This window comes from Epinephelus lanceolatus, chromosome 23 (genome assembly GCF_041903045.1).
Source record: "Epinephelus lanceolatus isolate andai-2023 chromosome 23, ASM4190304v1, whole genome shotgun sequence".
NCBI classification, from domain to species: Eukaryota; Metazoa; Chordata; class Actinopteri; order Perciformes; family Serranidae; genus Epinephelus; species Epinephelus lanceolatus.
In genome coordinates this window covers 27,961,423-27,979,499 of record NC_135756.1, presented here as the reverse complement: position 1 = coordinate 27,979,499, position 18,077 = coordinate 27,961,423, and the positions used below count along the sequence as shown (strand labels likewise).

The 18,077-nt window shown below is 39.5% G+C and overlaps 1 protein-coding gene across 3 annotated transcripts in view; it reads left to right on the top strand.

Annotated features, from left to right (window-relative positions):
* slc38a4 (solute carrier family 38 member 4) overlaps window positions 1–18,077 on the top strand; it is a 49,414-nt gene that overhangs the window by 20,447 nt on the left and 10,890 nt on the right. For 2 of the 3 annotated variants that reach the window (XM_033614599.2, XM_033614598.2), the window contains exons 2-13: window positions 1,882–2,124; window positions 4,044–4,140; window positions 4,738–4,853; window positions 7,727–7,800; window positions 8,294–8,386; window positions 8,512–8,593; window positions 8,685–8,767; window positions 9,520–9,578; window positions 10,605–10,865; window positions 12,175–12,254; window positions 12,432–12,532; window positions 15,095–15,219. In XM_033614599.2, the coding sequence (XP_033470490.1) occupies window positions 2,000–2,124; window positions 4,044–4,140; window positions 4,738–4,853; window positions 7,727–7,800; window positions 8,294–8,386; window positions 8,512–8,593; window positions 8,685–8,767; window positions 9,520–9,578; window positions 10,605–10,865; window positions 12,175–12,254; window positions 12,432–12,532; window positions 15,095–15,219 (1,296 nt within the window). In that variant the 5' untranslated portion in view covers window positions 1,882–1,999. Of the gene's footprint in view, window positions 1–1,247; window positions 1,355–1,881; window positions 2,125–4,043; window positions 4,141–4,737; window positions 4,854–7,726; window positions 7,801–8,293; window positions 8,387–8,511; window positions 8,594–8,684; window positions 8,768–9,519; window positions 9,579–10,604; window positions 10,866–12,174; window positions 12,255–12,431; window positions 12,533–15,094; window positions 15,220–18,077 lie in introns of all 3 variants that reach the window. The other variant, XM_078165355.1, reaches the window with a different exon arrangement.

The following is an 18,077-nucleotide window of genomic DNA, read 5'->3' as shown; positions in this document are numbered from 1 at the left end:
CTATCGCAGGGCTGACACATAGAGACAGACAACCATTCACGCTCACATGACATAACATGTCAGTCACAATCATTTACTGTCCCTGTTATATGGCAGCTGATCTGATCCTATGCTCGAGGGTAAGGAGCCTCTAAATTTTATTGTTTTCACAATATGCAGAGATTTACAGCCACTGTTCTTCTTCTTTGAGTTAGCCACTAATTGCAAACAGCTGCTATTGATATCTTCCATGGTGAGGTAGCCAACATAATATGTAATCAAAATATCTTTCCTGATCACGTCTTTGTGGCTTTATGTTTTACACAGACCTTGTTTTGGGGCTGATACTACCTCTGTTCCCAGCTTAGAGGCGAGACAACTCTGCCCCCCTTATTCCACAGTTGTACCTTATACAGAATGGCGAGGTAGCATGACGGTATGATATTCCCACCTTGAACAGGCAATGAAAAAGTGGCTATTGCTTCAACATTTTTATAAAAGGTACAATCATGAAATGGGGAAGCAGAGTTGTCTGGCTTTTAAGGTGGCAGCAGCGGTAGTAACAGCGCCAAATCGACTTCTGTGTAGAAGGAACAGCTGGCAGGATGGGACCTTGAACAGAATGTGTGTGACATTTTGACGATGTGTTAATCGTGCAACTCGCTGTCAGGAGATTTAAAAAGCAGCTATCGGCAGTTAGCAGCTAATTCACAAAGAAGGACAGTAGCCAAAAAAGTCCACAAATTGGGGAGACATTGAGGTCCGGAAGCTGCTTACCCTCTGAGCACAGGGCAAGATCAGCCGCCATATAACAAGGATGAAAAATGGTTGTTATTGCCATGCTATGCCATTATCACAGTTTATGAAGCGCCACTGACACAAGTTACCTGCATACTAGATGTTGACACTGTTTTCTATTACATGTCACACCTCTCTTTTGCTTCAGGGACTTAAGAATGCTGTCAAAAATCACTCACTGTCACTCGCCGTCATCTGGTTCTGTGTAAAAAGCAAAGGTTTCTTAACAAAGGGACTGTGTAGCGGCCCTGTTGTACGATATCTGTGCAAAAAGAGCCAGTGAGTAGAACTTCGGATCTTTCCCTCCTCCCAATCAAAGAACTCTTTGTGTGAGTGGCAAACAGCTCTGTAAATAATTTGGCTGTTAGTAGCATTTATAATCATTCAGGCTTTGTTCACTGTCTCCTTACATAACTTCATGATGAATACTGCAGATGGAAAATGTGTGTTCCCCCCTTTTTTTCATTAAGGGTAGTGGGTGAGGCTGAGCAAACCAGCCCGTACACGAACAAGCGACCTGTTGATGGTGGCGGTCAGACGGCCTCTTGAACTCATTGCCACCTTGACCTGGTTTCAGGTTTGTTGACTTAACTCCCACCAGCAACCTCTATGTACGTCAACATTGTAATGTCTTCCCCAAGACAGAAGTTACCCAAGTGAGACTTTATGTTGTATTTTACTAGCAGACTTTTTAAACAATAAAGTTGTTCATACCACAAATCAAGCTGGTGTAGAAATGGATATAGCGTTGAGGCCAACAGGACTCAAGCCTTGCTAGTTTTGGTAAAGCTGTATGAGGCACCAAGGTTGCATCATGTCCTAGCTTTCCTCTTCAAGGTAACATAACAAACAGTCTCTCAGTTCCAGGAAACGAGATGGACTGATTTGCAGGGTAGAGGGCCCCATTTCACTCTGAAGTGTTCTTCATCCAAGGCCAAAAGGCCCTGCTGAGGCAGATAAAGCCAGACAATACATGCGTCTGCAAGCCTGTAATCAGAAAATGGCCATTCCTGTGGTGAACATGAGTGTGGTTTGAATTCTTAAGACGTGGGCAAGTAGCAAGTGTCTATCTTCCTCTAATGTTTCCTGTCTTTTTTTTTTCAGGTCTTCTTTAAGACGTCGAGCAGAGGTTGAGAAAGAAGCACATCACCACCTTGTGAAATCTAAACCCTGACTTACTGAAAACCCAACTTCTCCGCCTCTCGCCCTGCTCTGCACCACAATGCCGGGAGCCATGGATCGTATGGAGCTAAAGAAAGTCTCCACAGAGGGTGATGATGACAGCACAGACAGCCTGGACGACCGCTTCACAGAACCCATCGACTCTGAGAAGGCCACCATTGACAGGTCAGCAGCCATGATGCCAAGTTTTCTATTTCCTTCCCCATATGAGAAAGCCTCACCAGTCATTTGACACTGCAGCTTTGTTAGTGTGTAGCATAGTTCTGTAAATGTATGCCCTCTCAACATTTTAGGTCATTCTTGAATTTGTCTGTGAATTTGATGAGAGGTGAAGAAAACCCTGATTAATCTTGAAAGGTTTCTGCAGTAAGAGCCCAATTTCCAGACAAATCTTTTTACCGACCTGGGAATTTTCTGTGACCAGGCTCGTGAATCACCTGTACTCACATTCTCCAAATTCATACCTTTTAAACTTCAGTAGGTAACTTTTATAAAAACATAATTCAGTCACTATATCCTGACAGTAGTACATGAGGCTTTCTGGAAAATGTTGGCAATGAAAAACCTGTCAGTCCCTCCTTTGCCAACAACGGTGTACACAGCAATGTGTGCACAGTTTTTAATCGTCTCAGGTCCCATAGCTCTCTCCACCTCAGAAAAGTTGCTCCAGTGTTTACTCTTGTCTTATTTTGGGCTCAGTTTAACAAATTATTTTGGGCTTGCCTTTTTACTGTAGGTCTTTTGTTTACTTGTCTATTGTTGGCAAAGGAGGAAATAGCCTTGCTTTTTTGATTACTGCTGTTTTCAGCTATTGTGTTTGCAAAGCGCCCATACTGAAGATATATGGCCTTACTGAGAAAGCATGCACGAGGAGAGGAAGGCTGCACAGCGTGTGCACGTGTAGTGATTGACACTGTGTTAGAGACTCCTCCTGACTGTGATTCAAGGCAGGAATTTCACACCATTATTCTGCCTTACCTTTTTGTATGAAAGATACAGCTGCGGAATGGGGGACACAGTTGTCTTGCCTTTAAGCTGGCATTGGAGGTAACAGTAAAAAAAAAACATTGTCCATATAAACTGGACAGCCAGCAGGATGGGTCCATAGACGGGGAGGGTGGGATGTTATGATGACATGTTAAGTGTGCAGCCTACCACAGGAGGTTTATAAAGTAGCTGTTAGTAGTTAACAGCTAAGTCAAAGAAGAAGAACTGCGGTGGAAAAAATGAACGCAAATTGGGATAACAGTGAGGTCTGGGAGACAGGAATGGTAAATGATTGTTATTGCCATGTTAATCACAGAGCTAATTTCAGGCATCTATCCAAGAACCCAGTATCATGGAACTAGATAGCACTTGACTTGTAGTGCTCAAAGCGACTAAAAGTACATCTGAAAACTCAACAATAATGTCCCTTTCCAGAAATAATGACTCTGTTACTCAAAATAATCCACTGACCTTGTTGTGAGCAGAGTCATGAAGGATAATTTCTAGACAGATCTTATGACTGACCTGGGTTTTTCTGTAACCAGGTTACTGCGTCACATGTACTCACATTCTCCAATTACCTGCCTTGAACTGACGTCTCCCACTAACCTGGATAATCATGTGCATGTAAATATCATTTCTGACGACAGACCGAAAGCACAGCATGTTCCCCAGCATTAATATATGTTAATTTATCACTAATGGGTATTTGGAGCTGACAGACATTAGATTAAGTGAATAAATTAATTACTTATCGAGTTAGAAACCCGCAGGGCAGCATCTCATTAATTGAGCGCAGTGTGACTTCAAAGTGGGTGTTCAGAATGATCTAACAGTGTTGATTGACTGGTGAGAAGTGGCAAGTTTTCAATTTCACATTAAGTAAATGAAGCATCCCGAATAAATTAACCAGCACTGACAGAGGATAGCTGATCAAAACTGATGTCTTTTCTTTGCTCTTGAACACAACGCTAAGATTGATGCCAGGAGTTTTACATTTCGAGTCACCAAATACAACATAAAGGTAGTATTATATAGTGAACTGTCCATTGTGTATGCATATGTTAATTTGTGTTTTATTTTTTTGGTCCTTGCAGCCAGTTTATGGATGACAATGATGATGGAGAAAGCCAGAAGTTCCTATCAAATGGAATAATGAAGAAGAAGAAATATGAGGAATACCATGAAGAATATGTAAGTAGTTTATTTACAGTCTGTTTATTGAACAGGCAGCCCCTCCACGTGATGGAGCTTGTTAGTCACCGTATGAGCAGCCATGAAGGTTATTAGAAGCTCCTATTACAGTATGTTAGGAAACCAAAAATATGCACTCTGAGGCCAATCACATAAATCTGTAGCAAGTGTTCCACTTTTTTTTGTACATGGACGTTTCCAGTACAAACACAACGCTTTGGATTTAGTTTCGAGTACACTAGGATAAAAGGCATTCTGGGAAATGCTGGCAGTTATAAGTTGAAAAAGAAGTTGAGGGATAATGGGTCCAGTCAATAAAACTTAACAACTACTGGAAATGCACTTAACAGCTCCTGATTAACAGTGTATGAGAACGTGAGGGGGTGATTTTCCTTAAATTACAACTTGTGGGTTATAAAGTATTTACTGTTGGTATTAAAGTCTTGTGTGGTTTGCTGCACATGGCCAGATGTTTGCTCTCTCTCTTGTTGTAGCAATTACATTAACGATTTTATGCTGCTGTCAATGATCTTTTCAGCACTGTTGATCTGTTTTCCTCATACAAATGTCTTTCTTCTTTCTTTTCTCTTTGAGCAGCATCCTGGCCACACCTCCTTTGGGATGTCTGTCTTCAACTTGAGCAACGCCATCATGGGCAGTGGCATCCTGGGCCTGTCTTTCGCCATGGCAAACACCGGCATCGTGCTATTTACGTAAGTACTGCTGTGGCACAACACAGAAATTGACAGCATTCTTTTAGTAAGAGCAGATGTTGATATAACTTCCTCCAAACTTTCCATTGTCTGTATACTGGCATTCAAAAACATAGCTAGGTTGTATCTATGCCTCAACATTGTCCATGCTGGTTCCTCACAATCCTGAATAGAAGCCCTGAAATAACCTACAGACATAGTTTACTAACACAGGTTTCAGTTACACCGCCATCATCCAATTAATACATCTTCATGTCAAGTTTAATTATAGAGCGATGATATGTAACAGGAACGTAAAACCTTACTGGACGGAACATGTGTGAAGGGTTGGTACTCATCAGGCTACGTGTGATGAATGAAAACCTTTTCACTTCTAGTAACCATGTATTAAGCATATGGTCTTATTATATACCATACATTTCACTGTAAAATATAGTTTTTTAAATCAAAGGTATTAAATGTTAACAAGATATGACTGTTTGCTTAACTTTTGTTCACATTTAGAGAAAAAATAGTCCACAGCCATGCAAGCAGCTCTGTGAGATAGTATTTAGAAACAACGGTGCGTCGAGCTAAATGCTAAAGCGCTCCAGGAATGAGTCCTAAATCCTGAAAATGACCATGTTAGCACTCCTGGTTCCCTCGCCTAAAGTCAATGGGTTTTTCGCTAGAGGTTTTGGTTAGATGCCTAAAATAAGGTCTGTCGTTAACACAAGTTTAAGAGACTTTCTTGTTTTGTTTTACGATATAAAAAATGTCACTAAATTCCACACTCATAAATTTTAAATTCTTTACATGTATTAAAAAAAAGTGGCTAAATGAGACTACAGAAAGTCATCAAGCCAAACATGGCTTTTCAGCCTCAGTGTGATGGCAGAGTTAAAGTCATGCCACCGGATTTAGTTAGTTTATAGCCTAACATTCTAGTAGCACTTGCTTCTGGCATTTATGCTTTCATAATCATAAAAACCCTTTGTTGAGATTATCATGCCAAACAAAACATGTCAGTATCATAAACACTTGTTTGCCACAGAGCTATAAAACCCCAATGGAAAAAAATCCCACTTCCTTTTTGTCAAGTGAACCAGGGCAATGTTGATGATGTGCACCAACCCAGAAATGTTACTAGGACTACACATCGACTTTGACTTTAAAAATATAAACAATAAATTGTCAAGATAAGTAGAGGAAAAGTCCTCTTGCTACTAGGCTAATTTCTGCAATGTAAAACAAAGTAGGCTTATGCTAATAATGTTAGCATGTTGTATTATTGGGGAAAATGTGTCATGCATAGAATTGTTTTGTAGGAGAACCTTGTGAGTTATAATGGAGACAAATTTTATAATGTTACCCCTATTTAATGTTGCTGTTGTTCCTGGCTTCACATAAGTAGAGGAAGAGTCTCGAGCAACTAAGCTAATTTACGTAATGTAAAATATTGTAGGCTTATGTTAATAATGTTAGCATGTTGTTTCAGTGGGAAAAATGTGTCAAGCATAGGACAGTTGTTTGTTCGGGAACCTTGTGAGTTACACTGGAGATTACTTTTGAAACATTAGCTTTAGTAAATGCCGTTGTTACTTCTGGCTTTATATTAGTAGAGGGAGGGTCCGCTAGCAGCTTAGCTAATAATAAATGTAAATGTCATAGGCATATCTTAATAACGTTAGCATGTTGTATAGTGTTGTAAATTGTTTTGTCTGTGGACCTTGTGAGTTATAATGGAGCCAAACACGCTATACTTTTACTAATATTGTCACTATAAAGCAGTGTTTTATGGCTTTAGAGGGATAGTTGAATCAATAAAACTTAACTGCACAGAAACTCATCTCAGTGACATAGAAACCCCACGGCTAACAATCGTTTGGAGGTGTAATTGCAGAGACACCACCACCGCATGAGTGTAGATACTTACAACAGCATAGGCTGCTGGTGTAGATATGGCATAGGCTCTGTGTAGAGCCAACATACAACTATAAATCAGTCTTTGGTGTAGAGTATTAGCATGCTAACCTTTGCAAATTAACACTAAACCCAAAGCTCAGCTGAGGCTGATGAGAACGCCATTATTTATGCAGGTTTTATAAATCAAAGTAAGTTTAACCTGGTCATAGCAATCATAATCAGTTCATAATCTATCCAGACGGGGGCATGGGTGTGTGTACTAAAGTTGGTGAGACATTTCACTCTAAACCACAAATGTCACTCTGCTGGTGGTGCTACAGGAGATGCCAGGGGATCACCCAAGTCATTAGGATACATGGTTATGTGTTAGCTCACCAGTGGGACAGAATGACCTCTTGCAAAAATATAAATTACTGTATAGTCACATTACCATCTGGAACATACTGTAGAGCAGCTCTGCCTCACTGACATGTTTAAACTCCTGCACCCTGTACCCTCAGTTCCTCTGACATATTTCACCTAACAGCACCATCTGTCCCGTGCATATGCATATCAGCATTCATGGGTGCCTTCCAACATCTGACACCCCTCACCCTCCTCTGTGTATTATCCATGCCTCTGCTGCGTGGCCACCTAATGAGCCGGGGAGGCTTCAGGGAACAAGAGAGCACTTCTCTGAAGCTCAGTGTCAGTGGAGTAGCTACTGAAAAATGATAGTAGATAGGAAATACTAATGAACTCCTGCCTTCTTCTAACAGTAGAGGTATCACAAACGTTACATTTTCTTGATAATACCACCAGCACAAAAACCCTCTCCATACTGTTGACTTTTCCCTTATTTCTTTCCTCCGCAACGTTTCACTTCCTTAGTCTTTAGATTTGAATGTATTTGAAATACCAAGGCAAACACTTGTATCATATCTCAGTTTTAGACTGATCCATGACCTTTGCTTTCCTTTTCTGTGCAGAGTCCTCCTCGTGGCTGTGGCCATCCTCTCCTTATATTCTGTGCATCTGCTTCTTGTGACAGCTAAAGAAGGAGGTTAGTATGAAAAGCTAACTTTGGATTCATATTCCCTTGTGGGGCGACCTGGAATCATTAATCAAAGGGTTCGGGAGCTGATCAGCTGAACATTAATCAAAACCATGTTCACTTTTCTCCAGTTTTTGCTTCTTTTTGTGAAAAGCTGTTAATGTGGAATACTTTTACCTCTTGTTTTGACTGAAGTGCTCACAACTCATAGTTGTTAAACTTATGACAAGGGTCACAAGGAGATATTGCTTCGTTAGGGACTCACAAGTCAAAAAAAAAGTTGGAAACCTCTGCTTTAGAACAATATTGGTAAAACTGTATTTCTGTACTGATGCACCCCCCTTGTGGTCATTGAAAGCAATTGTGCATTAGATGGAATTTACTTAGGTGAATTTAGAGGAACAAATTGGCAATATGAAAAACACCTGATGCTTTTATCCAGTTATCCAGTGAAGAGTTTTTTTCCACGATTAAATCAATGTCATCTTGTCTGTTGTGGCAGGATCTCTTATCTATGAAAAGCTGGGAGAGAGAGCATTTGGTTGGCCTGGGAAAATGGCAGCGTTCGGATCCATTATTATGCAGAATATCGGAGGTGGGTGGTGATTTCATGTGTGTGTATCTCAGCTTGATTTTTGAAAATACAGCTGTTTACTGAATTTTAATACAGTTGCTAAATGTGCTAAGCTAATAGCTAAGCTTCTCTGTAATGTCTTGCAGCTATGTCCAGCTACCTCTTTATCGTGAAGTACGAGCTGCCTGAAGTGATCCGCGCGTTCCTGGGTTTGGAGGAAATCTCTGGGTGAGTGTGTGTGTTTCTAAATAGATAACTATGTGTTTGTGTATAGATACAGTATAGGCTCTGACCTCATTTCAACCTGCTGTGTTTGCAGTGAATGGTACCTGAATGGGAACTACCTGGTGGTGTTTGTGTCAATCGGAGTTATTCTGCCTTTGTCTCTCCTCAAAAATCTTGGTAAGGACTCAGTCTTCACAAACTTCTAGTACTGCCACTAACTTCAAAGAAGCAGGACCCATGTCACTTCCTGCAGTCTGAAGCCATTTTTTTTCTCAGTGCTTCCAAGTTCTTGCAGCTGTCCATAACCACCTACGCAAAACCGGGAGTAACGTAACACTAGTGGAGCCCTTAGTCAGCTCCGGCAATTAGGAGTTACCGTAACGTAACACTTCTATTAAGCCCGCAGTCAGCACTGTCGCTCAGATGTGATTTATGAACTAAAGAGTCAGATCCGCCTCAGCTGGCTCAGCTCCAAGAAGTCTGCACCATTAGCCCACTGCACAGATTATGTAATTAATACAGTCAGACAAAAAGTAGCAAATAGGATCAAAGCTACATGACCGAATTCAATTGAATAAATGACAACAGCCATTATGATCTTGGTGTTTGCAGACATTAGATTTGTATTCATGGGTGTTAGGTTTAGTCTCTGCTCCATTCAGGCCTTAAAGGCTTCATTCACACTGCAGCTCGAATCTGAACTGCTGCTCATATCAGATTTCTCTTATTTTAGGATGTGGGTCACAACCTAGAATAGAGTGTGACCCATTTCTGAGATTAGACACCAAAATGATGTTAAAAAGACAGGAGAGATTAACAGAGGTAAAGAGTAAGAATAGCAAAGTATAGCATAGCACCAGTATCAGGTACTATTGTCTCTGCAGTGTCGGGGGGTTTTTTTTCTATTACTGATGTTTTCTTCTCTTTAGGCTACCTGGGCTACACTAGCGGCTTTTCCCTTTCCTGCATGGTCTTCTTCCTGGGTGTGGTAAGTTCAACTCTGTAAGAACTTTTTAAAAACCATGAGCAGAATGTGGGATTCAGGCAAATAAAGCTGCATCTTTATATGTACTTTAAGTGCACATCAGGCATTTGTCTGCATTTGCATATGACACATACTAAAGCTGCTATAATCAATATTTTTATTTTAAAGGAATACTTCACTCACAAAATGACAGTTTGTATATCAGTTATTCACCCTGTGTAATGTTAAATCCAAGAATAAAACTTTGTTTTTCTCACATGCTTCCACGCTGAACAAAGAATCCAAAAAACGGAGAAAATGCCTGATGAATTGAAGTCATTGGGGTCCATGTTTCACAACAGCAAAACTATACCAAAACATCTGTTTACAAACTCTCATACAACTCTACAACAACGTTTATGCAGTGGTTGCTCAGTACTTCCCAAACACATGAATTTTTGTTGTGACCTACTATTTCAAACCCCTCTGCATAATCAGCACAGGCCCACTACTTTTCCATGCCTGAGACAGTTTATGCATAAGTGTTTTAAACAGTTAAGTTTAATGGAAATGCGATATCCTATTAATTCAATTCATCAAGAATTTTCTCTGTTTTTTTAGATTCTTTGTTCACCAGGGAGGCATGCAAGACAAACTAAGTAAAGAATGGATCCCATGACTGTGTATGCAAGAGCGATCACTGTCAGTGTTGTGTTAACAGCTTATTTCTGGCACCCCCAAGTAAAAAAAAATCAGTCAATGTAGTTTTGTCAACATGGAATCAGATTGTTTACTTGCTAATTAGGTGTCTTATGATGATATCGTCCTTCCCGAGAGCCGAGGACTTCCAATATGGCTGAGAACCTTATGTAGAAAGATGTGACAAACATGGTTACATGGAAACATGGTTAAGAAAATTACACGATGTAGAAAATGGAGAAGTACCACGTCTATTGGAAAATAAATGCCATAATGTCAAAATCTTGTTTCATTATTTCAATGAACACTACTTGGAAAAACACAACATGACTTAATATTGTTCTTTTCCAGGTGATCTACAAGAAGACCATTCTGTCCTGCCCTCTTCCATTCTTTTACCACAATTCAGCCAACCTCAGCATGAACGCCTCGCATATGCCGGGGTTGTACCCACCCCTGAATAGCTCAGCACAAATGGATTTCTCCCGAGCCGACGTTTCCCCGGCAGTGCTTGGCAGCCATGACGCCCATCACTCCACTGGCGTCCATGTGGAGCCTCACCCCGACGATGAGGAGATGTGCACACCCAAATACTTTGTCTTCAACTCTCAGGTATGATGGGGTTTTTGGTAGCTTACATTTGTCCAACTTGCTCCAGTTCAGTGTCATGTATGAATAGAAGCTCTTTTTAAGTCTGCAGGTCTCCAGAAACAAAGTTTCTTTTAGCGAAAGTTTAAAGTGTGTGGCTTTTGAAATGTAGCCCCAGTGGTTTTGTTAAGGTGTGTCATCTACTCACTGGCACAATGGGTCCTCCACTGGTGCATTGTACCATTTGAATCAGTGACGGCAAGAAAAAAGAAGCCAGGACAAAGTGTCCCATGTATAATGTAAACTGTTATTAGAAGAGATAATCAACACAGTAAGCATAATCCATGTGAGTACCATACATTGGTATTTAAAAACAATCTAAGACAGTTGGGCTAACACACAGGAATGCATTTAGCAACCTACAAATCCAACAGAAGCAGATTGCCAAGCATTTGCCAAGACATGTTTGGTAAAGGTGGGGTTTTTTAGGGTGTGTTTTGACATTTCAGTGCGTGTTTAGGGATTTGAGTGTGGGCCCAAGCGATTATAAATCAGGCCTAGAAAATGACACATAGCTTTGTGTTCACATGGGGATGGTTAAGTTAAGTTGCTTCAACCAAGGTTGTTATTTTCACATTGTTTAGAAGTGAAAGCAGTCATTTCACCTTCCTTGACACGATGACTACCTGCTGCTTTTGAGCTATTTTAGGCTTTTAATCACATACCAATTGCAGTTCAAAGAATTAAGCGCAGCATAAATGTTTTTTTTGTTATCATTGCACTTTTGTAAAAAGCAGCATTTACCAACTACCTTTCCACTTCCATGCCACTCTGATGGTCTTTTTATGTGCCTGGAACAACAAATGGACAATATTTCTCCTAAAAAATTGCAGCTGGCTCCGTATTATCGTCAGTCTGTGGTACTTGTGAATAAAAGTAGAAATGGCGGGCCAAAGCTGCGGGCCACAATGTCCCAACACGTCTCATCAGCTCTCAACTTGTGTTGAGGCCCTTAAGTGCTCAGCAAAGGTTTCTCTGTTCTTAAGTCCTTTTTTCCCTCAGTTTTGGAAGCAACGCCCTTATCCATTGTTACTCATTACAAAAGTAATGCATTCCTCAATCTAATTACTCTCTGTACAATCTAATTTGTTACACTATGGTTACAACACTACTGTTGCATTGCTCTGCAACATTGGGCTCAAGTCCAAGCAAAGTCATGAGTCATTGTCGTCAGCTGTAGCTGTTTATATATATATTAGCACCATCGTTGTCTTGTACTGCCTAAAGCTAAATTTTTTTTTCTTAAATTTTTCTGTACATTTTTCATCTCCAGACAGCGTACACTGTGCCCATCCTTGCCTTCGCCTTTGTCTGCCATCCTGAGGTCCTGCCCATCTACAGTGAGCTGAAAGAGTAAGTGCGCGTCCTTCCTTTACACCAAGCATGAAAGTACCATCAGCACTCCTTCAAACAACCTTTAAGGGCCAGTTCAACTAAATAAAACCCATTCTCTCACTACAAGCCATGCATATAGTCTTTTATTTATTGAAGTTGAGAAATGTCTCACGATTGCATTTATTGTTTCTGCAGCCGCTCCCGGAAGAAGATGCAGAACGTCTCCAACTTGTCCATCTTGACTATGCTCATCATGTACATGCTGTCAGCGCTGTTTGGCTACCTCACCTTTTATGGTAAGAGCAACGATACTCAAAGGCAGTAATAGCGGGGTGCGACGTTAATGTTTTTTTTTCTTTTTTCCACTTGCTTTTTGAACTTGTTTTATTGTTCTATTTATTAGCTGTTATCAAATAACAGCAAAGACGAATTAGTTCATGTGCAACTCTCAAGATTAGAAGGAAGCAAGATTCTATCATCAGCTCCAGAAGTATCAATGTGTTTAATTCTTCTTCTTATTAGCCCAATGCAGCATTTTACTTGGCCCAGGCAAGCCTTACTGTTCCCTGAATAGTCAACTTCTTCTGTGATAAGACACAAACAGACAGATAGTTAACAGATATCAGTCCCTTATTCTATATGGGGTGCCGTTTGTAAAGTGGCTCACGCTGAAAATAATATCAACATTTTGCCACATTTAGCTTCAAACAATGTTTAAAAAAGTGTTGTGAATTTTTTTAACGTCACCTTTTACCACATTTACAGCAATATTTGTTAACTTAGAAATATATTAAATAGTTAAATCTAAATATTAAATGTGGCACCTAAATGTTAAATGTTAAATCTAAATATTAAATCTAAATCTAAATCTAAATGTTAAATCTAAATGCTAAATCTAAATCTAAATATTAAATCTAAATCTAAATGCTAAATCTAAATCTAAATCTTAATCTAAATGTTAAATCTAAATATTAAATCTAAATCTAAATGCTAAATATAAATATAAATGTTAAATCTAAATGTTAAATGTTAAATCTAAATGTTCTGGGTGAAACTAAATATTTAGCTAATATGCAAATTCGCACTGCCGGTCACCGGAAGTACCAAAATAAAAGCTCGAGATGGTCAGACTGTGTTTATAGAATCAAATAACAAATTAAAACCAACTTATCGGGGGAAATGGACACTTGAACATACATTAGTGTGATAATAACTACCTAAAATAACAAGAAACGTGTTTGGAGAAATTTTATTTGATGTGTACTTTGAGTTGTTAGTGTCCCTTCGGAGGGAATCACCTTGGAGTTTAGCTACATATATATATGCATATCTCATATTTTTCACGTCACTATATCACCGTTTAGACTAATCTGGTGTTTGTAAAGTCTATAAACACAATGATTGAACAAACATTACTATCACGTTCTGAAATTAATAACATGGTTATCGTAGATTAGCGGGGCTAACCGTTAGCTGTTAGCCCCGTTAGCAGTGTCTGTAATGACTCATTAACTCTAAACAGTCTGTGAAAAAAAATATTTTTTTCCAGCGGATGTCTTAGTTACAACATGATTGAGCTAACTGGAGTAGTTTCATGTCGTATCCGACAACGGGAGGCTTTTAACAGATGACGTCCTGATGTTAGCTTTGCTGCTGCTGCAGCCACTGATGCTTTCTAGACATCGTGATTTCCCAAAACTGAATAAATACCACACATCGCAACACAAAACTGCTTTGCTAGCTCAATCATGTTGTAACTAAGACATCCGCTGGAAAAAATATTTTTTTCATGGACCGTTTAAGAGTTAATGAGTCATTACAGACACTGCTAACGGTGCTAAGAGCTAACGGTTGTTAGCTTAGCTTAGGTTGTTAGTCCCTCCGAAGGGACACTAACAACTCAAAGTACACGTCAAATACAATTTCTCCAAACATGTTTCTTGTTATTATCACGCTAATGTATGTTCAAGTGTTCATTTCCCCCGATAAGTTGGTTTTAATTCGTTATTTGATTCTATAAACGCAGTCTGACCATCTCGAGCTTTTATTTTGGTACTTCCGGTGACCGGCAGTGCAAATTTGCATATTAGCTAAATATTTAGTTTCACCCAGAACATTTAGATTTAACATTTAATATTTAGATTTAGATTTAGCATTTAGATTTAACATTTAGATTTAGATTTAGATTTAATATTTAGATTTAACATTTATATTTATATTTAGCATTTAGATTTAACATTTAGATTTCTATTTATATTTAGCATTTAGATTTAACATTTAGATTTATATTTAGATTTAACATTTAGATTTAATATTTAGATTTAACATTTAGATTTAGATTTAGCATTTAGATTTAGATTTAATATTTAGATTTAGATTTAGCATTTAGATTTAGATTTAGATTTAATATTTAGATTTAACATTTAACATTTAGGTGCCACATTTAATATTTAGATTTCAATATTTAATATATTTCTAAGTTAACAAATATTGCTGTAAATGTGGTAAAAGGTGACGTTAAAAAATTCACAACACTTTTTTAAACATTGTTTGAAGCTAAATGTGGCAAAATGTTGATGTTATTTTCAGCGTGAGCCACTTTACAAACGGCACCCCATAATTCTAGACAAAAAGAATAAGAGATAGAAGTCTAGTTTAGTTGGACAGGAACAGAAATAGAGCTTTGAAATCCCAGGAATATACCAACACTGTTGAGGTGGCTAGTAATCTTGCAGATGTCCCTTCGAAATCCTGGAAATCTGACATTGGCATTAGTATTTTTTGCTCTTCTAAAAGTTTGCATCTTTTTTGCACAAATTATTACAATTCTTATATCCTTTCTTTGTCCTCCACCACAGACAACGTGGAGGCAGAGTTGCTCCACACCTTCACCAAGGTGTATAAATTTGACACCATGTTGCTGCTGGTGCGTTTGGCTGTTCTCACTGCCGTCACCCTGACTGTCCCCATCGTCCTGTTCCCTGTGAGTACCTCATACACAAACACACAGTCTGCCCTTGTTGTCTCTAAAATGTTTATATGCCTCTGTACCAGCAATAGCTGTGGGCAGTGGCATTATGTTTTCAGGTTGCCCATCTGTCCATCCCATTATTTTGAACACAGTATCATAAGAAGGCCCTGAGGGAATGTTTTTAAATTGGCACAAACATGTACTTTGAGTCAAGGACGAAGTGATATGACTTTGGTGGTCAATGGTCAAGGTCACTGCTGTGACCTTGCATCTCTCTCATTCTTGTGAGTGCAATATCTCAGGAACTTTAGAGGGTTTCTCCAACTTTGGCAGAAATGTCCACTTGTACTCAACAATGAACTGATAAAAATTTGGTGTCAAAGGTCAAGGTCACTGTGACCTTGCGTCCGTCCCATTCTCGTAAACACAATATCTTAAGAATGCCTTGAGGGAATTTCGTCAAATTTGGCACAAACGTCCACTTGGACTTAAGAATGAACTGATCAGAATTTGGTGGTCAAAGGTCAAGGTCACTCTAACCTCACAAAACATGTTTTTGGCCATAATTTAAAAATTCATATGCTAATAATGACAACATTTTAAACAAATATCTTCATAAAATGAGATGATGAAGTGATGACATTTTATATCCAAAAGCTCAAAGGTCAACTTCACTGTGACATCATAATGTTCTGCAAAAACATCTTTCTGGCCGTCACGTAATATCATAAGAAGGGGAGACATTTGGTTGGATACAGTGACACTTATCTTAAAACTGTGCTGATTGTATAGATCTTTTGTGCTGCGGAGGGGAAGGTTTGTGTGAAGCATACATGTTTTCACAGACGTGATTGTAAACTGTAACTGCAACTTGACTGGTTTGTGGCGGCACACAACTGTGAGGCAGTAAATCTTGTTTTAGCCAGTCTTCTTTGAGGACAAGCAGGGTGCACATATAGCAGTAGTCGTAAAGTATCATGTTATGGGCTAATTTCTATGGCTTTTTCAGTGACGTTCATTACAGTAATACCGTCTCCTCCCCCCTCATAGTGTCATTAAGTGGAGTCTGTTGAGGCACTGATATAATTTGATTCACGTCAGCAAACACACTCAGCCCTTGTAATTTAAAATACATGACCACCGCCTTCCACCCGACGCCAGCCAGCTACTTGTAAATCTATTCATTCAGTAGAACATTGCTGCCACTTTGTGTCATTCTGCTTACAGAGTGTGTTTTGTGTTTGCTGCAGAGTCAGTCTTTTTTTCTGTCATTTTCTGGATGCAGCTGTTTCTTTCCTGGCAGTTTGGCAAAAAAAGAAAGACAGAACACGCTGTTCGGTTTGGCAATCGACTTCTGTCGTCATCTCAAATCCCAGAGCACACAGGCTGAAGTTGTAAACGGCCACACCTCTTAATTGCACCAACACACAGGCACACATGCCTGCACACACACTTCTGGATCTTAACACTAAAGCCTCTCTTACTTTTTGTGTCTGTTGCCCCATTTGCTCTTAAGCTGGGATCAAAAGGTTACCAGCTACCAAAACTTATTATCTCAGTCACATTCATTCACACATACGTAGACACTCTCCTCTTCCTTCCCAATCCATATATGTTCATGGGCTAATTTTAACTTGGCCCTTGTCTGACATGAGGGGGACAAAAACGACTGCTGGCCAGAGGAAGTTACTTGTCCCGTTTTAGCTTCCAGGCACACACACACACACACACACACACACACACACACACACACACATTTGGTTTAATGTAGACAAGCAACTTTGTGAGTCATTTCTGAAGTGGCTGCAGGTACAGAGGGCAGCCACCAGGGGGCAGCAAGTTTGTTGATATTCAGTCAGTAAAGTGCTGACAAAATGATGCAGCAATGACCGCATATTATGGCTTGACACACACACAAGCACACACTTGTTCATACATACTTAAAGTAAATAAACATACACACTTATCTACAATTATATGTACACACACATTCAGGATACATCACATTTGGTCACATTTTGGCCTTTAATCTGGTACTTTCTCACACTGGGTGTTCCCATTATCCCTCATATCCTTCTGACTAATACACGCACGCACGCACACACACAGACACTGCTGTTATTTCTGTGTATGGGAATGTGAGAGAGGATCCCCCTCTCTCTGCAGTGGAACTTTACAGGCTCAGACTGGACAGTGGAAAAACCCTCACCCTGACTGCTACCTTCAGGGAGATAAAGAGGCGGAGTCAGTGAGACAGGGGGGTGAACTGGCAGAGGAGGGTGACAGAAAGACAAACCACTGCCAGGGCCGCACAATCACACAATCCTCCAAATGAATTGTGTTAAAGATAGAATTGTTGGAAATCTGCGTCTGGATCTGCATCAAAGATAGTGAGGAACAATGTAGTGATTATTTGATGGTGGTCATGGAAGAATATATGAATCCCATCTAATGCCATATAAGGAATATTCACAAGGATGAGTCGTGCCAAATGTGAAAGGGAGTCAGATAGCGCAGAGACGTGTCCCTTTGATTTTGCTTTAATGTTGCTGCAGTGCAGTCTGTAAGGAGAAATCTATCAGATTGTACAGGATTGCCCAGATTTCATTTGTCACTGTATGTAGACGGTTATAATTTCACAGTGTGCTCAAGAGATAGGATGGTTTATGTCTAATGGACCACACCTCTAAGAATTTCACAGCAATATGGTATGATTTCTTTAGAATTAATAACTCCTTTGGCTGTGCCGTGAACCAAATTTCAAATCAGAATACCAATGAAAGTTTTCTATTTTAATATTATGAGTCTTAACCATTCTGGTTAAACATGCAATTACATGCATGTGTCTGGTTTCCTCATTCATTTCTGAA